The sequence below is a fragment of the Nicotiana sylvestris genome, chromosome 1 (genome assembly GCF_000393655.2).
Source record: "Nicotiana sylvestris chromosome 1, ASM39365v2, whole genome shotgun sequence".
Classification (NCBI taxonomy): Eukaryota; Viridiplantae; Streptophyta; class Magnoliopsida; order Solanales; family Solanaceae; genus Nicotiana; species Nicotiana sylvestris.
The window spans coordinates 99,430,593-99,453,315 of record NC_091057.1 but is presented as its reverse complement, the minus strand read 5'-3'; the positions used below and the strand labels follow the sequence as shown (position 1 = coordinate 99,453,315).

The 22,723-nt window shown below is 36.2% G+C and overlaps 1 protein-coding gene across 3 annotated transcripts; it reads right to left on the bottom strand.

The window, feature by feature from the left end:
- Positions 1-2,539: 2,539 nt before the first annotated feature.
- Positions 2,540-21,819, bottom strand: LOC104238496 (transcription factor IIIB 60 kDa subunit). Of its 3 annotated transcripts, none has more exons than XM_009792862.2 (20): positions 21,704-21,819; positions 20,748-20,818; positions 20,515-20,596; positions 18,660-18,735; positions 17,760-17,845; positions 17,609-17,685; positions 16,421-16,477; positions 14,743-14,855; positions 11,566-11,645; positions 11,021-11,107; positions 10,395-10,475; positions 9,287-9,454; positions 9,043-9,207; positions 8,034-8,106; positions 7,813-7,934; positions 7,294-7,374; positions 6,853-6,990; positions 5,595-5,684; positions 3,967-4,020; positions 2,540-3,021 (listed from the first exon to the last, which is right to left on the bottom strand). In XM_009792862.2, exons 2-20 carry the CDS (start codon positions 20,804-20,806, stop codon positions 2,833-2,835), a joined length of 1,878 nt encoding a protein of 625 aa, XP_009791164.1. In that variant the 5' UTR covers positions 20,807-20,818; positions 21,704-21,819; the 3' UTR covers positions 2,540-2,832. The 3 variants fall into 3 exon arrangements, with proteins under 3 accessions (XP_009791164.1, XP_009791165.1, XP_070022117.1); XM_009792863.2 differs by having other exon boundaries at positions 21,684-21,781; XM_070166016.1 differs by lacking the exon at positions 3,967-4,020.
- Between the last annotated feature and the right edge of the window lie 904 nt (positions 21,820-22,723).

Genomic DNA, 22,723 nt, shown 5'->3' with positions numbered 1-22,723 from the left:
AAAATTCATTAAAATTGTAAAAAAAAAATATAGATATAAACCCATAACTTTAGAAATATAATGGGTTCAATGTTAAAAACATTAAATTGAATCCATAGGATTTAAATTCTGGATCTGCCTCTACGTTGGGTGGATCTGCCTCTACGTTGGGAGTATGAAATTTGGCTTAAAAAATGGCTCTCAGGCGTCTACAAGGGTGAGGTAAATCACACATGGAATCTAGTCAGCTTTTGTGTCAAAGTGGAACAAAAGAAATGGGATTGGAGGGCCAAAATGGAACAAGACTGAGTTAAAAGTGCCAAAATAAAAAATTGGACCAAGTTTAATGGGTTGTCTATGTATTTTGTTGGAAGTGAATAGTGTAAGTGAATTATGAAGGAAATTTACACCCTATAAAAAAGCTTAATACCCTATTTATTTTAAATAAATACCATTTTAAAAAATTATATTATATAGCTACCTTTTACCCTTTATAGCAAAATATCTAATTATAGTTATATCCTACACTTGAGGCACCATATATGCTAATTAATATTTTTCTCTCTCCTTTTTCAAATTTTCTCTCACATAACTACGGTAAATTTCACAAACCACGTTCTCTCTCTTTTTGCATACACTTTACTCTCTTCTCCCACAAAACCACGATTGTTGCCTCTGTTCGTTGCCCTAGTGGTTATAGCATAGATTTCTTTTCTGGTTCAACTCGACGTGGCTGAAAAAGCCAATTTCTGGTTCGTTGCCCTAATGTGAAAATCTTGGATTTTCTTTTTTGGTTCTCTAAAATGGGTATGCAGGTAGCTACTGGAAAGTGAGAAAATCTGAACTTGGATTGATTATTCTTGGATAAATACAGATAAAGAGAGTTTGATCCAAGATTTTGATCATGGCTTCGTACCTGGGTATTCTTGGATAAATACAGATGAAAATCTGAACTTGGATTGGTGAGTTTGATCATGGCTTCGTACCTGGGAGTTGCGAGGAGTGGTACAAAAGCTACGATGGTACTGATGTGTCAAAAGCAATGTACAGGATGCGTGGGAACAGTGAGATTCAGGGTTTTTGCTCGACGGCGGATTCGTCGGAAATTAGGGTTTGTTCTTGAACAAAGACGACGGATTTTGGGGCTGAGCAACTTGTTTTTCTATTAATATATCTCAATGTATTTTCAACGTATCATGCTGTATTTTCATGTCTTTCATTGTATTCATCGTCTTTTTTTTCATTGTAATTCAATGTATTTCGTTGTATTTCATTGAATTTACAGTCTTTTTTCATTGTATTTCAATGTATCCCATTGTATTCTATGTATTTCATTGTATTCACTGTCTCGCTATATGCCATGAATGTATTCATATGTTTTTTTAATTAATATAATTTATGTATTAGGATGTATTATATAATTTCTCTGAAGATTGCTATGTTTTTGGTGTATTTTCCAGTTGAGAATCTTTTTTATAACTGAAAATACAAAATTTGTGTGTTATAATTGAGTTTGTTGAGTTATATTAGGAGTCTATTATGTTAATTGATTCACTTTCCGTTTTAAAAACAGTGTAATCCCCTATTTCACGCTGTGAATATAGTCGAATACAATAATCTGTCCAACTGTAATCTCACATTTCACTCCATGAATACAGTCGAATATACTCGAATACAACAACTGATTAGCTGGACTTCTCTGATTCACGCCTATTTTTGCTACTGTATTTATGAATACAATAGCTTAAATACATCAAATACATCTTATAACCATAGAAAATATATTTATAATTCGTAATATAGCACATGGTATCTATAGATGGCTAATTACTACTAAAAGGTAGTGCTTCATGGAAATTTCTCAATTATGAATCAATTCGCAAATCTTCCTTTCGGACACCAAGCATATTGTGTTATCCGACTTTTCGTGCCCCTATGTTTGCAAGGGGGAATCGGTCACAAGGAATGCATTGTATTTCAATAATCAGTGTTGATCATAGTCATATTCTCCTACTTTCTCATCATTATACAACATTTGAACTTTTCTTTGGGTTCCCGAAATCGCCTACATAACTAACACAATCATAAGTATAAAATCCAGGTATAGAAAGAACATTAGGTTGCAAAGAGAGTACCTTTACAGGAAATGCTCTCAGTTGAACAAGAGGGTAGTAATTTATTATCTTGTTTGTGGTTTATATATATTTTTACAAAGCAGTTTGCAGATATTAATCCTGTTCTGATGGGTCCTATAATCCTCTGACTGGTCTACAGCAAGTACTTGCAACATATGCAAAAACAACAGATGGGAATTGAGAGGCATAGACTGCTGTATTAGCAGTGTTCTGTATTTGACGTGAAGAATCCATTAGCTTAACTAACAGGATTTCTGTTAACAAATACCAAAAATGTTCTATTTTTTATATAACTGAAAAGACTAAATTTGCTCGTGTATATTTGAAGGACCATATTAGACTTATCGTCATAATTGAGGGACGATTTGTGTTAAAAAACTCACAATATAACCGGGCATTCCGATCTTCAATGGTGGACACAGGAATAACGAAGAGGGTCCTAACTTTCTTGTTTAAATTATATAAAACTTTAATGATCTATTTCCGCTAGTCGAGCATAGATCTACTAGTAAAACTGACACACTCTTTTAACATTCCAGTGATGGGAAGTTGTTCCCAGGAAATAAAATAATCATGATAACTAAAACAAAATAGCTTGAAATGCAATTAGCTATCAGGACTAACAATTCCTAATATACAAGTGAAGGAAAATGTGGTATCTGATAGCTTATATCCTCCATTTCTATAGGGAAACCAGCCATATGGAATGCAGATTAATTCAATATTCATCATCATCGTAGTGTTGATCATAGTCATATCCTCCAAAATCCTCATCATATTGCACATCCTCGCCAAATGCTTCTTCGTAAGTCTCATCTACTTCCGGATCAATTTTGCTGCTCTTTACCATGTTATCATCCATTGAATCATCCACATTTCGACTTTTCTTTGGGTTCTCAAGTTTTGCCTGCATAAATAATATGAGCATGAGTTGAAACATATTTATGGAGACAACAGCAACAAACCATTTGTGTAATTTGCCCTTTATATGAACACACGCACATCCTGCAACCACAATAGTTCAGAGTGCTTCAGGACTTCTCATCTAGTTCTGCTTCCTACCAGGAATTGGAGTGATTTTAAAGTATATTATTTCTCTTCCAGCTTTTAAGCCGATAGACATATATGTTGGTTACACATCTTTTTTTAAATAATAATAAGAAAATCCAGAGGGTGAACCAAGATCGGATCCACAGATAAATGATACCTTTCTCATTTTCAAGAAACTACAACTCAGCTTTCGTAAGAAGAACAGAACAAACTATATCTCGGGATACAAAAATTGTGAGTGTAACAACAGAGTTTCTCACATGCAACTCCCAGTAGTCATGAAATGAGCAGCAGCAGAAACAAAAAAGATGGAGAATTCTACCCAAAAAAATAAATAAAAAAAAGAACTTGATTACCGAGAAATCTACAAAAGGCTACTGGCACAAGGTTCGATAGTGGGCCTACTCCTTTAACCTTCTCCACTTAAATACCGAGCTTCTGCCTGCGGTAGGATTTGAACCCGTGATGTGCGTCTAACCCACACACCACAAGCTGCGCTCTTATCACCAAAACAAAGCCTTGGGGTGAGATTTCTACAATTTTTTGATGCAGCACAATTTATTTTTCGTTACTGTTTCTTAAATATCCAATATTATGCATAATTGTGTCTCAAACACCAGCTATCTCCATCCAACCCAAACACCAAAGATTCTGTTTATATTTTTTAATTAAGGTCAAAACTGAAGATTCTGAATGAAGAAAACAGTAGTCTGCCAAAGGAATTGACATCCGAGTAAAAATTAAAAGTAACAGAAGGTATAATGGAATTCTCAAGAAATTTTGGATAGGGAGAAGCACATACAGACTCATCAAAAAGCTTCTCTAGCACATCATAGTTGATCTTAGAGCTCAGCCTCTGCATACGTGACATAAAGCAACGTAAGATGCAAACAAAACAACCGATAAATCTGATGAATATTGCCTCATACAAAAAGGAAGATATACCATGCAATACAAACATATAACAAAGAGGAAAATAAATGTTGAGACCAGTGGGAAGAAACTAGATCTTTTCTGTGAGCTTCACGTAATTACATATACGTGGACTTGCAAGCTCATTTGCAATCCCAAAAAAATCTTCCAAATTTAGGCCAAACGTGACAGAAGTGTTGAAATTGAGCAAAACAAACACTCAACAACAAGGAAAACTGGAACATGCTGCAAATCTGTGATATCAGCAAAGCTGAAGTCCAGGAAACTTATACCTTATTAAGATGTCTAAATTTGTAATAGCAAATGGAGTGATTACAGCAAACTACAAACTCAAGAAATACCAAAAGATACTCACTTGCAAGCATCCCCAAAGTGCTTGACCCTGTATTCCCAACAACTACAACTCTCAAGCTATGCAAGCCTACAACCAATGTGAACAAAATCCCTAGTATGTCTAGAATCGCTGTTTCTTCTGGAAGTACCTTTCTTTTGACCCATTTTTTCCGATACATTTTTTATCTTATCTTGAAAGTTAATGTTCATTTGAAGAAAACATCAAGCCATGCATAAGCATTGAACCAATGTGGAAGAAAATCCCTAGTATGTCTAGAATTGCTAATTCTTATATAAGTACCTTTCTTTTCACCCATCTTTTCGATGCATTTTCTATCTTATCTTGAAAGTTAATGGTAATTTGAAGAAAAAGTTTCCAACTTCCCTAACCAAATATAAGCTGCAGTAACCGTATCACCTGAAAGCAGAATCCTGTGACTCACAGCATCATATATTTCTCATTGTCTATGCTACCGTGCTTGTACATCCTATAATTCTTTCCTCCTATTTCAGAATCAATGGAAAGAGACGACGAAAAGAAGTCCCGGAATTTAAATATACTTTCTTCATTACAGTTGGAGGAGACAAAGCATTGCCTAGAAGAAATGAACAAGCAAGAAAATGAGTAGAGGAAGATAAGAATCAATCAGTCAACTATAACATGATCCCAAACTAGTCGAGGTCGGCTATACGAACCGTCTGTAATCGTTCCGCTCTATGCAGGCTCATTTCATTCCAACACTAAGCGTTTAAGAGTGCTTCTCGTTAGCATTGCATGTCTCTAGTATGGTGTGTGATTTTCCTTATATTTAAACCGAGAAATTACAGTTAAGGTAAAAAACTACAATCTGAAACTGCATATCCATACAAATTAATAAAAGATACCAAGAAACATTTGGAATTTTTTTGACTCAAACGAACAAAAGGTATGTTCCTTAAACACTAAAACTCCTCTTTCTCACTTGTCCTGGTGAATATAACCATATTGTAGAGGCTAAACATAGAGCAACAGTGAGTGAAAAACTTGCATGGTTTCAGATAACAACGAAGATACTATAGTTTTTGGAGAACACTCGAGGAAAAGGTAAGAAACTGACAGAATGCAGAGATTTCTGCAAACAGAATGCCAAATATTGTAACTTCCTTTGCCTCTATCATACGCACCTTTCTAGTTAACATTTGCTTCGTTGCTTCTGCAGCAGTTTGAGCGGGACCAGAATTTTTCAGTTCTGCAGCCCTTTTCTGTTGTTTTTCCTGCAGATGATAGCATTAAGCAAAGTGTAAGCTAATTCCAGGAGGCTTCTAGAGCAAGTATCATGTATAGAAATGTCACATGCCGTGCTATTCTTAATTATTTTGATAGGTCACATGCATGTGCTGTTCTTGTGGCAAGTTAAAAGAGAACATGTAGTAATCAGTTGGTGTTGTAAGTTTAAGCGGAGTGGATGGGGGAAGACACAGATCCCACCTACTTTGACCGGCTTGTGTAGTTTTATTTACTCGTACTTCAATTGTAGAATTGGTATTTGATAAGATCTAATAAGAGAAGACCTAACGAGTTGGAAGAGCAGCGGTATTGGGAAGAGAGGTACAGGCGTGTGGAAGATCGCCCCACTGTGTATATTTTGGATGATTTTTAGAGAGGAACAGATGACTATTTGAAGGAATTGGAAAGTTATTATGGAGGACTAGGAGTTCCTTTGATATTTTTTTTATGCTTTAGGTGTAAATAGGATGTTAGAGACACTTGGCTAGACATTTGTGAAGGCCAACCCTGCAGATGGAAATGTAAATTTTTAGTACCATCTTAGTGCAATAAATGATTTTATTTATTTAAAAAATGAAATATCTTTTTTATTTAAAAGACGAGAAATATCACAACCACAGATCATTCTTGCCATTCCTTTTATATTACAGAAATGTGCATCACTAACAAAAGATCAAAACACACAAAATTGGCAATTAACATTCACGAACTTACTAAGAAACTAGAAATATCTATTCTCATGCAAGAATATTGGAAAAAATCTCAAAAGTCCGACCGTCCCAGGAAGCTGAATGCTTTTGTCTAACTTTAGATCAATGTACCCAAGCCTTGAGTTCTTAGAAACATAGCAGAAAATGCAAGATGTGTTTCAAATATTTTCTGAGTTTGCATATGTTAATCAAATTCTTAATTACTGTCGACATCAGCAAAGTTTCCCTTCTCTATAGTTTCTTAGTTCCTCAACTTGGAACTCTGAGAGTGGGTTGCTCAAGTGGTGAGCACCCTTCACTTCCAACCAATAGGTTGTGAGTTCGAGTCACCCCAAGAGCAAGGTGGGGAGCTCTTGGAGGGAGGGAATAAAATTAAAAAAAAAAAAAAAACTCTGAGAATCAATTTTCAACAGGTACCAAACTCGAGATAAGTTCAGAGTACTACCTTTCTTGATTTTGCAACAGCAGCAGCAGCAGCAGCCGCAAGCTCCTGTGCAGCTTGCACATCCTCCGAACAGTTAGCTAAATTGAACTCCTTATCGTTCTTTGCTGCTAATTCAGCCGCTTGCTTAACCGCTTGTTCCTATAAATATTGATCGGCAAGCTCACTCATAAGAAGAAAGGGAGAGGCAGATAAGGAAGTGAGTGCAGATTACTTTGTTATGTGATAAGAAGATCACTGTAAAGATGGACCAAAAGGGAGCAAAAGTAAACCAAAGGACTTATCATTTAGCCGCAATCAATTCAGTAGAACAGACCAACGAATCACCAAAAATCCACCTCAAGATATTCTTAATGTATTTATAAATCCTAAGACCAGTATAAGACCTTGCGATTTACATACCGATTTTACATGGTGAATCATACAGAAGATAAACTAATTCACCTCAAGATATTCTCGGTTCATCTTTACCCAAATGATCTCCTTAAAACGCCTCTCCTCCTCATTGTGAAGATAACCATCAACCTGACAGCAATGCAGGTATAACGTAATAGCCATGACAAGTTAGTGAACCAGGAAATACATGCCCATAAATGTACAACTAATTCCATGCCAAGTAAACTGCAATTCATAGAAAAATTTGCAGCGCATTCCATTGAAGCAGAATAGTTCTCATATATTCACTAACAAACTGCTATAAAACAGTCTTTAATGTGCAATTACTTACTTTCCAGTATCTATTACATGTTAGTTTCCATATAACAGAATGATGCTTTCTAAGCAAAGCATGAAAGCAGGGTCAGGTAGTATCCTACTGATTTGCTAAGTATCACGCGATGAGGTCTGGCAGGATGAAATCCGACGAAATAACAAAATAAAGACAAAATCACAGCATTTGCATCTAGACTGACATTGTTTTTTTATGAAAGCACTTAGGGATCAGTAACCAGTGGAGTAGCACACCTCTGCATCATCGATATCGGAAAAGTTCTCTGATTCGTCATGATCATCAGGACCCATACCATCCAAGCCATGTAATGTATCAGGAGTCGCATTATCATCAGTTTTAGCCACTGATTGTGCCCCTGCAATTGAGAGAAAAGTGACTTATTCTCTAGTCCTGATCCAGGACTCAGGACTAAGTCTCTCCAAAATTTTAGCTCTTGAAGAAAATAAACATTTACCTATCATCTCAGACCCTGATATCTGCAAATATTTACTTCCAGTCACACTCAAGGTGTTCCCTCCCTTTTCAGGCTTATCATCAACCAAAAGAAAAAAAGAGAAAATATAAATAATGCACTATTCAGAAAGCAAGAAAAGGCCGGCATATTTCCAGTAAATACCAACTAAATTCAAGAATTTGGCACTAGTGACAGTATGGTGTTGCCTAAGGAAAGACTGCTCAAAAAGAAATCGCAGTAAATGGTGGATACTTCTTCAAAATATCATCTGAAACTAAGAATTTGGATTCTATATTTGGGTAATGAGATGTTTAGAAGTCTACTACATTCTTAGTATCTTCAGAAATCCGGAAACAAAGGAAAGTATTATGAGTCCATTGAAAGGATCTTTCGCCAAAGCAAAAACGTCCACATTAGTTAGTAATTATAAAGTAGCTCTTGCAGGTTTTTATGCAACAATCATACAGTTCACTCATTCATGTGCAGCAGCTTAGCTCCGGGTTACTTGTTTCTTTTTTTTAAATTGAAACTCATTTCATTCTTGAGTACTATGTCAAAGATCACTCAAATGAACAATGATTATAAAGAAGATAAAATTTAGTTTAACAAAAAGTAGATCATCACCATACATGTGAGTGACAGGGAATGAACCTTCATTGTCCCTTAAGAGGTGGAAAGGATGGATCAGAAAACTAATAGGAGATGCTGTAAGAAACACACAATTTTTATCTTTCTGCAGGATGTGCTTTTAAGCTCTTTTTAGCACGCCCATAATTTAGAAGTCGATCCCAAGAAAATCTAGTGTCTAAGAAGAGATCCTCTTCTCCCTACCACTTATTTTCTTATAGATGTCTATTCTTTTCTTTCAAATTTATTCTTCCATCTGGAATTCTTTTAAAACCTGAGCTGTGTCTTCTGCAGCAGTCAAAAGCTTTCTTGAAAGCATAAGATTCTACTTCCCAACTACAAGGTAATAATGCTTTGGATAAGTAACAGCTCCAATGAGTACCTCCAGATACTCGCCACCATTGTTCTCCACCTGATTGGACATGGGAATATTTGGATCCTCAGCGTTTTCTTCAGCAGCTTCTTTTGCCATTAATCTTTCCCTCTCAGCGCGTTGGAAGGCTGGAGGTTCAGAACCTCCATCAAGCCCACCTGAAAGTTTTACAAACTGCAAACACAGTAATTAGTTTTATATATGATTTGGCAGTACTACTAAAGTTTTAAAGGTCAGGGTAGCAAGTAATTACATCAGTATAACAACTTTCACAAAGACCATGGGCAAAGGGCAGCTCAACGCTTTTCTTGTGTTCACATAGCACTTCTGTGATCCCAGATCCTTTCGACGCCGAATAAAGTTGCACGGACAGCCTCTCTTCTTTCTCAAGCTCCTCAGCTCTTGTATTGAACTCATCAATCTAGTTGCAAGTAATTCAAGTAATACTATGAAACTCAGAAAGGAAATTTTTGGCTAACACGCCATCACAACAGAGGCAGCTTGCATCAAACTCCAACTATAATGTGTCAAGCAAAAAGGATGGAGTTAAAACTTTTTAGATCCCAGGCAAATTTGTTTGAACTGCAAATAAAAATACAACATCAAGCACATCAGGATCATAAAAAGTAGCACATCACTGGTGACGATTTCTCCATGACGTGAGCATCAAAATGCCTCGAAGCCTGAGGTGCCCAGCCCATAGGTGAGTTCTTTTAAGACCCCCACTAGTAGAACAAGAAGAGGAAAAAGAGAAAAGAAGCAAGAAGCCAAAGGCAGATGAAATTAAAATCTTCTCCATAGTGCAGGCATTGGTTGGCTTCATGGCATACCAAAATCTGATGACAGCTGCACACTAGATTTTATTTGCTCTCCTTTGTAAATGGAAGATTTTTTTATGAAGAGCATTAAGAAACATAAATATTCATTAGTAGAGGCAAAATTGTCAATCTCTCACCCAATAATGTCAGCACGCTTCTCTCCATACGTGATTGTATATGACAACACAAGATTTACAATATTGGTTTCAGCATTGGTAACAAATTACGATATACACCTTATCATACCAACTTAAGATAAGAACCCAAACTCCATTATGCTTGCTCTTCCTTTGAGATGCCTGTTTTTCCTAATTATGTTTTTCAGTATTCACAACATATCCAACTGAAAGATAAAACGAAATTTGAGCATTACAGGAGTAAGCACCTCACTATACGAAACTGCTTTTCAAGATTTTACTTTAATAGCTGGTCCGCCTCCCACCAAAATTGCGCACATGACTAAATACATGCACATGAAGCTTTTCAAGTTGTGAATATTAAAGTATTAGCAATGTCCATCCTACCAGCCTCGATTGTACATACCGTTAAGCTTCCAGATTCTGTGTTTTCGAATTCAATCAAACGCTTTGTCAATGTTGCTTCACAAATGCGCACGACTTTGATCTGTTGAGCAAAAGAACAAAGAAAAAGTTAAAAAGGAAATATTCCTAGTAGAATAAATTAGGGAGTCGGCAACTAGTGCCGGTGTTAGTGCTATATAGGCTTGAACATGAAATAAGTCGAGAAAGTAGAACGAGAATAGTTGTCAAGTCCAATGAAAAGAAAAAGTCCAAACTTCGTGACCAAGAACAAGTAGTCCTTGAAAACTAGCTACAACACTTGATAGTTTCTCAAAGCAATAAGAAGATTACAACATGAGCCCGTGTATAAAGAAATCTGATTTTTTTTATAACCATCGGGTCCGAGCTAGCCTGTGCGCACCTCGACTACAAGGTGTACCTGCTATCTCCCACCAACACAGGTACCGTGGCTTGGATAGATGGAACCTAGTGTTTTTGCCTCCGCTGGAGTTTGAACCCGAGACCTCATGGTTCTCAATCCACTTCATTGACCACTAGACACACCATTGAGTGCAAGAAATCCAATTGTTTTAATATGTAAATCTGAAATTTCCATCAAAATTAAGAAAATCTAGAAAGACCACTTACAATTTCCGATTTAGTACAACTCAGTCCATATGAAAGAGCAGAGATGTACAATGCAGCTCCACATACCCCACTCGGCTTTCTCCCTGTCTATAGAACATTTAAAGATTAGAGCAAAAATGTAGGTGATTTTTATCTTTGATAAGAAAATGAACCTTAGGTCCAACTCAACCCCAAATGCTAGTTGTGAGGTGAGAATTGCCTAGGACCATATAAGAGACAACACCACTCTATCAAGTCTCAACTAATGCGGGACAATCTAAACCCCTCCCAGCACACCCAAACCTAGTTATCTGGAGCATGGACAACGTAGGCCCAACACTAGGTAAACCAATAGAGTGTGTCTGGCTCTGATACCATGACAAGAAAATGGACATTGGATCTAACTCAACCCTAAAAGCTTAACTTTTATGAGGTGAAGACTGTCCAAGATCATATGAGACATCTTATTCTCTCAACTAAAGTGGAACAATCTTAAATCTAGTTCCTCAACAATAATCCAGTAACTTTCGACCATATAAATTGTACCCACAGAAAAATGATACAACCTGCATCCAATCTCGCTTCATGCTAGCCACAATGTGAAGTGCAGTTCTAGAAATATTTGGCTTCCTTCCCCCAAATAAACCTACATTATAGATGATAGTCTTCACTGGTGAACTGCGGCAAGCTAACAGAAATCTTATATTGCTGAAAGAATAAAAACAAAGAGTGAAAGGAAAGGAAATAGTAGAGCTAAAGGCAACATAGTAAGTACGGTGTAATTGCACAGGTGCCCAGCAGGTACAACAAATAAATTTCAGGATGGAACGGGTCTTCTGCACATACCAATAAAACCAGGAACCACCCACTACTGTGGAGGAAAATTGAGCTAACATGTACTTAACGCATTAAAACAACATACCACATCAAAGATTAAAAAAAAAGAGAGATAAAATGAGGTTTGGCTCGCCCTTATTTTTGATATCTGGAAACCGAGGATTTTGAGAAATTCTCAAAGGATTCAGCTGCAGAGTTCTTTCCAACTCACAATCAGTTATAAACAGCAATCTGGTACTCGTCCAGGACTTGCGCTCACACGTGGGAGGTGCTTGTCTCTCGAGCTCCCGGTACAAGTGCTCGACTCTACACCGCAAGCACGCCTAACGCCCAAGATTGTGCATCATCTTTTATGCTAATCATGTGCAAATTTTCTATTTGGCAGAATCGACTCTCATTCTTTAATTAACTCCTTTATTCCTTAAAAGTCCTCCTATCTATCTCAAATATGAAGTATTAGAACACCGTAACTCAAACTCGAGCCCGAAGATCACATACTATGATTGGTAACATCGTGCGGATGAGCTTTATTCGAACATTTCTTAAGGGACATAGTCAAACTTCATGTCTTCACTTGAAATAGGTTTTCAGGCATTAGTTCTCTATTTCTCATAATTTTATTTTTTTATTCCCCAAGAGAGAGTTTCAAGTACCTAGGGAATATCCAGGGAGATGGGGAGATCGACGAGGATGTCACGCACGTATTGGGGTGGGGTAGATGAAATGGCGGTTAGCTAGCGTCTGGAGTCCTATGTGACAAGAATGTACCACCGAAACTTACAGGTAAGTTCTACAGAGCGGTGGTTAGACCGACTATGTTATATGGGGCTGAGTGTTGGCCAGTCAAGTATTCACATATCCAGAAGATGAAAGCAGCCGAAATGAGGATGTTGAGATGGATGGGCAGGCATACTAGACTGGATAAGATTAGGAATGAAAATATTTGGGAGAGGGTGGGCGTTGCTCCCACGAACGACAAGATGCGGGAAGCGAGGGTTAGATGGTTCGGGCACGTGCGGAGGAGAAGCCTAGATGCCTCGGTTAGGAGGTGTGACCGGTTGGATTTGGCAGGTACGAGAAGAGGTAGACGGCGGCCTAAGAAGTATTGGGGCGAGATGATCAGGCAGGACATGACGTGGCTTCAAATTTCCGAGGACAACGCTCTTGATAGGAACGTGTGGAGGTCAAGCATTAGGGGTGTAGGCTAGGGGGTAGTCGAGCGTTTTTGTCTAGGAATGCTAGCGGTTTATGTTGTACTCACACTATCTATTTATTTATTTTTTTGTTTATTGCCCTTCCACTTACTTGCTGTCTCTTACGACGTTATTATTTTTCTGGTTTCTTTTGTTGTTACGGATCTATTCTTTTATTCTTTTCTGATATTATTGTCTCTTCTGTTGAGCCGAGGGTCTCCCAGTAACAGCCTCTCTACCCTTCCGGGGTAGAGATAAGGTTTGCGTACATTCTACCCTCCCCAGACCCCACTAATGGGATTTTACTGAGTTGTGTTGTTGTATTCTCTTCCATTTGGAGATAATGTTGTTATTTTTGTGTACCTTGGTGAGATAATCCAAGGACTCGTTTCATTTGATGTATTAGAGAAGTAATCTTGGTATAAATTTTGATATATGTTATCCAGTGTTTGGTTTATATTTTAAATCCTGCATAGCCAATCCTAGGATACACCAATTGGGGTATCATGTTGTACCTAATATAACATGGAATACACTACATGGATAATTAATACATGGATTAAACACCGAAAAAGAAAACTACCCTTTATCATTTCCTCAAACCCATCATAACACCCTTTCAATTTTATTAAGTTTGAAAAATAATCTCATATTTTAAATTTTACCGTTTATCCCATTTTTAATACAAAGAATCAAACGCCCGATAAAAGTAGTTTTGCATTACAATCTATTCATAACTTATTTCTAAATTAAACAACTCCTAATTGTTTAACTATTAGTAATTATTAAGGGGTATTGGCCTCAATCTTGTGAATATGTATATTCTCCTAGGACACTACTGATCTCACAACAAATAGTTAAGAACATCATGATTTACTCTTACCAACTCTGACATAAAACCCATTAATTTTCCATACAGGCCATACCAATTATGAAACCCCACACATCTAAGAAGCCTATAACCGAATATCTTCATGGTTATAATCTTTATTAGTATGGGTTTGACCAACAAGCCGCACTAATTTTTTTATATGAATTAATGATGCTAACTCTGCCCAGACCACAACACAAATAGCTCTAGTCTACAGCAGGAGCCAGCAACAAATGAGTCGTCTAACAGAGAAGAGGTTTTGCAGAAGGTGACATGAACAGATCTGGTTTCCCCACCAAAGTGCTAGAGGACATCATCCTGGATGCTTCTGTGATGGTTTGCGGAAAGATCAGCAAGGCTTTCCAAGGCCAAACGATAAACCTCAACTGCTTTAAAGTGCATTTCTTGCCCACATATCAACTAGTGATGCGTTTTCCGTTCAGCGGTCCTCGCTATACCGATCAAGAACCTATTAGTGCTACTCTAAAATCTTTTTGCTCTTCTATTTAATAGAAAGAGATTCTGATATATAAATGATGCTACAAAGTTGGCTCAAAGATGAGAGGAAGAAAAAGATGCAACCAGGATCCATCCAATAAGCATCCATATTGAATTAACTTGCAAGAGGCCCAGAACGATGGGCACAATATCATGCTTGCAGAATAAAATCCTTATAAATCAAGATCCTTGAACTTTTCAATCCGAAACGTAATCAAGAAACCAAAGGGGAAATTGAAAAAATATATATAAACTCCACCATAAGGTTGGTACCTGGGACAAGGTGGTCAAGAAAGAAGCAAGATTAAAGCTAATCAGCAAATCAAATCTTGATAAATACTTACGATCAGTGAATCGATGAATGAAAAGGCTCGGATCCACAGGTTTTTGAACAATTGGGTGATTTTCAAGGCTTAGAAGTTTGCAAAGCTGTAAGAACACAGCACCTAAAATATACCTGCATTTTAATAAGAAAACGGGTTGAACAGGCTTCAATTACCATAATAAAGATAGTTATTAGGTAAATGTTTTCCCAACTGTCCAACCGTAGGTATAACCCTTCATGTATGACCAAAAGACAATAGGTTTAGGATACTGTTCTAGATTTGTAAGAAGGTATTTACTAGAAAACCTCCAAAATTGGCCAATAAAGATTAACAATTTGTGAAGTCATTAATGTGCAAAGGGTCACCTAGATTTTTTTCTGATAGGTAAAGGAAACTTATTGAAGTAGAGAGAAGAGGTACTGCAGCTAGAGATGGCAAGCAGTGCGGTGCGGGGCGGGTTCTACCTTAACCCACAAAATTCAACCTGCCCCGACCCGCATTGCATTTTCACCCGCATCCACCCGCCCTGCATCCACGCCTGTGTTACCCGCCCCGTAAAATTTTCCTCTTCTTTTATTTTTTCCTTTCCAATTTGTCTTATTTTTATTTTTGTCTTTTCAATTATGTTTATATATGTCATTGCTAATGTAAAGTTTCCATCAGAATCCAGTGGCAAACCAAGGAAGTTATATTTTGAATAGCCATAACTAGGGAATAACTATAAATCCTACCAAATGTTATTAGTATGTCATTCTAATACATAATTCAGATTGTACAATGTAATGAGACCATACACATGAACTTAGCTTAAAACAAATTAACTATATAGTAAAAACTTAAAAGTGAAACTTTAGAGCAGTAAATAAAATATAAAACAAATTTTCTTCCCAGTGATGCAATTAGCAGAAGCATTGATATTTACAATCAACTGAATAGACGTCTACTATGAATCAATTTAAAAAACTAAATCAATTTGAGACTACAACGATCCAATTCGTAAGAGAACAGAATTATAAGTTCAAAACTGGAAAACAAATATTTCTTGGTTGAATATTAGTGATCGATAGCTGAAAAGTTGTACTTATTTGAAATTTTAAATCCTAACCCGCACCCGCAAAAAACTGAATTTGTTTTTATGTTGACCCGCTCCGCCCCGCCCCGCACCCGCACTGCCCCATTGACATCCCTAACTGCAGCAGAAGAAAAGCTGTCTTCAAATACAAAAGCCTAATATAACCAAAGAAGATATTCTCTTCAGTCAAACTGAAGATTAATCAAGAGTAGACCGGTAGTAAAACATATAACTCAGTAACTTCCTCAAAAGCCAATTCCACTGTTGTCCTATATTTTTCTTCCCACTAAAAAGAAGATATTAAGCTCCTTTATCTTTCTCAAACCCAAGACTGAATATACTTCACATGAGGCTGCTTTAGTTTCTTTTTATTTTTTGAGAAAGTAAGACTACTTTAATGTCTAGCTCAACATGAAGCAAGATTTGTGTAATTTACTCTGACTGCACATGACTCACACATGAGATCTAGTTCACCATATAGACAAGAAGGAGCTAAGGGGTAAATAGAATATCATATTACTGAACACGATAATAAGAATTGCTAGCCAAAAGGGCAACCATTAAGTTCTTGCTCAAGATTATTGATCCAAAGTGTGATATCAAAAGAAAGCGAAGCTTACGTACACATTTATCCTCAAGTACTCAGAAAAGTCAATGAGTAGGAATGGCTTTTTGTTCTCCCTGCAAGAATAAACATAAAGAAACCCCACTTCGTCACTAGTAAAGTAGCATGGGCCAAGAAAAATTACAATAAAAGATTGAACCAAAATGATACTGTCCTTTTGTTCCTCTTTCTATCTACGTACAAACAACTTTGTTGCTTTGGCATCCTTCCATGCTGCATAATATAGTTGATAGTTTCATGCACTATTAACCAGGTCAAGCGTTATAATGTATCAGTTCTTTTACTTAGCTACCGTATTAATTAGGGCTTCTTACACTTTTAGCCCACGCCAGAAACTATATACATTCGGTAGCCGAAAAAGTGTATAAAATTTGCATATAACATACAAAATGTATATATATACAAAACAAAATATACATTTTTCGGCTATTATTTTGAGGTACAGTGTCATTTTCCCTATTAACAATTAGGTACTATCAGCACAGGATTCAGGTCAACACTTGAGCATAAATTTTCTGGGTTAAGTACACAGAATACATAATTGTATGCAGACAACACAGAACTGATATTAGCCAACTGTGTTCCTTCAAATTTTCATAAATTCAGACAGGTGCCTTACCAAATTTAACAGTATTTTACTGCCCCAAACAACTAGATATTAAAGCGGTAATACTACGATAAGGAAAGTAGATATAACAAATAGCATAAAGCAAAAATAATTCCACTTTCTCTAGTATGCAGATGTTATTTTTTCAACTATACAAGTGTAACTACGCAAGCTTAAAGCAGGTAAATTGGGAGACATAATGATAACTTGGTCTCCTTTTTGTCTTCCACCTTTCTTTTTATCCACTGATTAAGCAAGTCCGACACACTTTTTTAGTGTCCAAAACCTCAATTTCAAACAAAAACACAAAAACTAAAGAGAACGACATCTGATTCTATAGCTCAAGAAAGCTAAACACCAAAGACAAAAGAGTATTTCAACGTGCAGATCTGAACCACTGTCAAAATGAATGGCTAGGTTACTTAACTTTCAGTCATTTTTATTTGTTATAAATTATATTCAAACAATTAATGATACTTATTGTAAAACAAACAAAAAAAACTCAATTTTCCCACTTCTTTTTTCCCTTAGGGAACAAAAGATATGTTGAAAAAGAATATCATAAAACACAATCTCTCACCTGCATGCAATGTAAAGACACGCAGCCTCAACTTGCTCTTTCCTACGCCCCCTTGTGAAATTCCTCTCAACTGCTATCTGAAGTTACAGATTCAGCCATAGAATGATATATCATGCTAGTAAAGGTATAATCTAAGCATAATGAATCATACCGTATAGAAGGCCAAAGCTGGACGAGCTATTGAATCACCACCATCAATTCCCAATGCATAAGCCATACTCTCTATATCACTATATGCTGCAGGAAGAGGGAAACAAATAAATGTATCAGCAAAAACTACATAACTTATGCACCTCTAAGTAGAGTGTTACGCTAATCATACTAACCAGATTAATCTATACAACAAATCTTGTCAGTTTATTCCTAGAATAGCTACATAAATTAGCAACTCTAAGTGCTGTGTAGCACTTGTCCCATTAACAAAACCTCTTTCTTGACATATCAGTATATCAGGACAGTGTTGCCACCAATCAACAAGAACAAAACACTTACTATTCACATATTCTTTCAAAATTATCATTTGGGGCTCATCTTTGAACCTTAAAGATGATCAGAAACAAGGACCTTTGACCACGGAATATTAATATATCCTCCACATAAATGTTTGGGTAGGTACATTTCCTGGAACTTATCTTGTAGATGAAAGGTTATTTAGCATTAACCTGATAAATAGATGAAACGTTGTTGAGCTGTGCAGTTAGTTGATTTTGAGACAAAATTAGAGTGTTTCTCTACTGCAAGACTTCCAAAAATTGTTACACCAGAATGCCTATATTGGCAATGAACAGCACAATCACCCGTTTTTCAAGAAACTAAAATTCAAAATCTCACATTAGACAAAAAGACCAACTAAACCATGGATATAACATTTACGATATAAGTTATGTAGACCAACTTTGATGCAAAGCAAATGCAACTGTAGTGTAGAAAGACATAACTTCTGTTAATCATTCAGCTGGAAAAAGAATAATAGAAATCAAAGTATCAAACAAATAGGTAGACTGAGTATAAAGTCAGTGTGAGGAAACAAGAATTAGAGGTACATGAATACCTTCGTTAAGTGTTCTTTCACGTGAAGCTGAATAATCACTTTTGACAGTCCTCACAAAGTTCCCTGACAATTGGCTCTGCAAATGGTTTAAGTTAGACTTGATGGAATACAAATTGAAAAATGTAGTTTACAAGTCACCACATATAACTGCTCCTTTTCCTTGTTTTCATTTTAGTACTATTTATCTCCTCAATTGGATATGTATATTTGAATTAGAAAAAATGGAATAGTTGATGAAAGTAAGGAACTACATCAATATTACATGCAAGGAGGTCATTCTTCACACTAAAACATATAGGCATCGTGGTGTTATACAACTAGCTTCTATTCCCTCTCCCAACTTCTCCACCTTCTCCCAAAACACACGTTTGGGATGGGAGTCCATTTTTCTCTCCACTGAAGCGTTTTAAACATCAGAGTTTTTCTTATTCTTTTTTTCGGATATTTTAACCCCATAACAAAATTTCCTACCAGAAACCAAATAGTGGCTTTTCCACTTTGCTCTCTTGGTAACTCAAACCCAACCTCATGAGGAGGAGATTGGCCTTTTATACAAGGTTGTCCCTCCCTTCTCACATCATGATCCTGTTATTAAAGAACTCTATACAAAACATGTTCCTATCATGTGTATTTTCTTCAAGTTCCACCAACCAGGTAATGAGGTACAACTTTTCAACAACAGAAGTAAGCATATTTAAACAGTTGAGTAAACATATAAACTTGCCAGCTAAGTTGCTCGGACACGGTGTGGGTGTCCGACCGGGTGCAGGTCTAGAGATCGGATCCTTCATGATGTAAATTCTAATATTCGGGGATATGGATCTTAGATACGGGTGCGGGGATCCGGCCAAAAATAATTCAAAAATATAAAATTATCTCTAAATTATGAGAAATTTTGTGGAATAGTTATGTATAGCTTGTAAAATGTGGATTTCTCTTATTCTCAAGTTGTAGATAAGTAAAGAATTGATTTCCTAGATAAGGTATGCTATTTTCTTCAAATTTACCCTAGTTTTGGTTCTGTTTTCGGGAATCATGTTGTATTTCGTCTCGAATTTTTCCGTCTGGATAGTCAAAGTACCCAAAATTGTCTGACCAAATCTGGTATGGATCCCATACCCACACCCATACTAGAGTCGTGTCGACACGGGTGCGGCACCTAAACTGCCATGTCGGAGAAACTTAGCTTGCCAGATGTATGTAATAAAGGCAGTGAAGAAACTAGATTTCTTTATTTTTATTGTCCGGAGTGAGGAAAATAGGTTTCTTGTATTGTCTAATTTCTAGAGTCTCAAAAATACTTTCAGATTATTTGATCTTCAAGGTATTTGCTTTTATAATGATGGTATATGGCCCAACTTGAACGCACCTCGACTATTTCGCTGGGTACATGTTACCTCCCACCCGCACAAGTACCGAGTAACTCTGCCCACCAAGACTTAGGCAGATGGGAAGAAATCATCTAGGGTATTTTGTCTCTGTTGGAATTTGGACCCTAGTTTCCCATGGTTTTGACCCACTTATTGACCGCTAGGTCACACCTTTAGATATGCTAGGCATCTGACGATAACAACCCAGCAAGTTTTAAGCAATGACATATTTATAAAAAAAAAAATAGGTTATCAGAAATCACATGTTCCTCATTTTTTAAAATGAAATTTTCTTGACTTTCTTAGTGCTGCTCCCGCTGCACCTTGAGAAATCCTTTTTAACAATTAATAACAATGGCATAAAGCCAGATTAAGCACACCTCCCAAACTAGATAGGATTGAATCTGAAGGGGACAAAAACGAACTGTGTCTAAGATATATCAACCCCATATGCATCGAGAAAGAATATGAAACAAAGAACTAACCTGTCCAGCAGCATTCTTAACAAAAGTGGGCTCACTTGAAAAATTATCTTCATCAAGAACTCTTCCACAGAAGGAACAACATCTGTAATGCAACAGAATGAAGTATCTTAGAACAAAACATATATATACAAATGAAGCATCTTAGAATGAATGAACTATTTACATATACAATGAAATGAACGACAGTATTATAAAGAAGAAGAAAGAACAACACCGTAGGAGACAAGACTCACATTTTACCATCCACATTGTTGGATTGCCTGTTCTCTGCACAATAACCACACCACACCATGCTCGAAGTAACCTGAATCAACTCACAGAATACATCACCTTGTGAAATTTGTTGAAAGTCGCCATAGAATTCTAACTATAATGATCAGCTTCATACATATTTAGCAAAGGAATTCCACGCAGAATGATTAGTTTTTATTAAAAACAAGAAATTGTGAATTTATTCACTGGACGCGAATGGATAGGAATTCTTTTTGATGAAGTAAGTGGTATTATAAATGGCATCAAGTAGATGCATAATAGCAGAAGTACAGAAGTGAGAGCTTGTTAGCTCTGTTATGAGGTGGATAGGAATTCTTTATTTGTAATAATCAGCTACATGCTGGGAGTTGACAATCCTAACTCATCTGATTTAAACCTTCCTAACTCGTGAGTATGTTTGTTACACTTGAATCAGAGTCAAAACTGTAGATTGACAAATCTCCGTGTCATTCATTAGGGAATGAATTAAACATGGCTGTTTTATCAACATCCAGTCGACTTAAAAGAGCGAGATCAAATGCCAAAACGTCAGGGCAGCTAACTATTATTAATTCATTTCACTGCAAATTCCATAATCATCCAATGAGGTACCTAAAGATCCAAATTTTACAATTATTAACAGCAGTTCATATCTTTTAATAAATTCAGAGTCCAGACCAAGATAACCACTCAATGGAACTTCTGTATTTTATTGTGAACTGTGGGAGAAAAAGAAAAATTTCCTGGGCAAGAAATGAAAAAAAAAAAAACTGAGATTTTAAAAAAAGGAGTAAATGATTAGTGACAAGATATCAAGGAGATGTAATTATTAGTTCATCCACTACAAATTCCATAAGAATACAACGAGGTATCCATCCCAAAACAAACAAAAAAGAGGGTTACGTTTGTACAGGTACCTAGAACAGTTCAAAGGTACCTTAATAAAATTCTGAGATGGTTACTTTTCCTCGCTATGGGTGTGAGAGAGAAAGCGTAGGGTTTTAGCAATTTTATGACCACTTCCTCAATTCCTCCGTTTTTAGGGGGACTATACAAATAACGGTCTTTAGGCGGGTCGACTTTGCTCAATTCACTCTCTAGTTTGCTTTTCTTTTTCTTTTTTTTTTTTGGATTTCTCGACCGTTGTCCGGTATCCATATTGGAGCCCGACTATATCCGAATTCGTGTCGCGTAGGGTCCCATTCGGGGGAAGCGCTCCCTATCAAAAAATTTCCATACCCAGAGCTCGAACCCGAAACCTCTAGTTAAGGAAGAGCAGTCTCGCACCAAATACTTTGGTGGTTCTAGTTTACTTCTTTGCTTTGATACTAAACAAAAGAAACTCCATCTAGCCAATTTATTTATTTAATTTAGCACACACTTGTGTTGGGTGTGCATAATTAAAAAATTGTTAAGTTCGATTAAAATTAAGTTATCAATTGATAGGAAATTTATATAATTCAACTAATCACTAAGTTGGAATAATGATTCTTTGTAATTAACCATATTGTACAAATTTTCACCTTTTATTAACTTTTTTCTTAAATAAAAATAACTTTTCTATTTCAAGAAAATGTTAATAGAATATTCTCCACCGTGAGTGGTATAATTTTTCATATTTGCTAGTCTCTCTACCTATTTGATATGTTAGATTACAATATCTTAAAGTAAATAATTTTTTTTTCAAGCATTTTTCTATTAAAAACGTAAATTCGATTATAATTAACTTTGTTTTGGGCAGAAAAAGTATCATCCAGTTATAAAGTATTACAATTTTTTTCAAGTAACGTTTATAAAATAGTGACTAGCAATTTGCCATAGATTTTGGTTATTTTTTTTTCAAAAAAATTTGAAAACATTATTTGTTTATGGAATATGATCAGGGAAAAAAAATGGATGAAATTTTTTCTTCAACTTAGAGAGTTTCAACATTTTTTTAAATAAAATGCATGTCCAA

Coding starts and splice junctions, on each gene's coding strand:
- LOC104238496 (XM_009792862.2), bottom strand. CDS start 20,806: ATGGTGTGGTGTGGTTATTGTGCAGAGAACAGGCAATCCAACAATGTG. Junction 17,846..18,659: donor TGAAAGAACACTTAACGAAG/GTATTCATGTAC, acceptor CTCTTCCTGCAG/CATATAGTGATATAGAGAGT. Junction 11,108..11,565: donor TGAAGCGAGATTGGATGCAG/GTTGTATCATTT, acceptor AATGTTCTATAG/ACAGGGAGAAAGCCGAGTGG.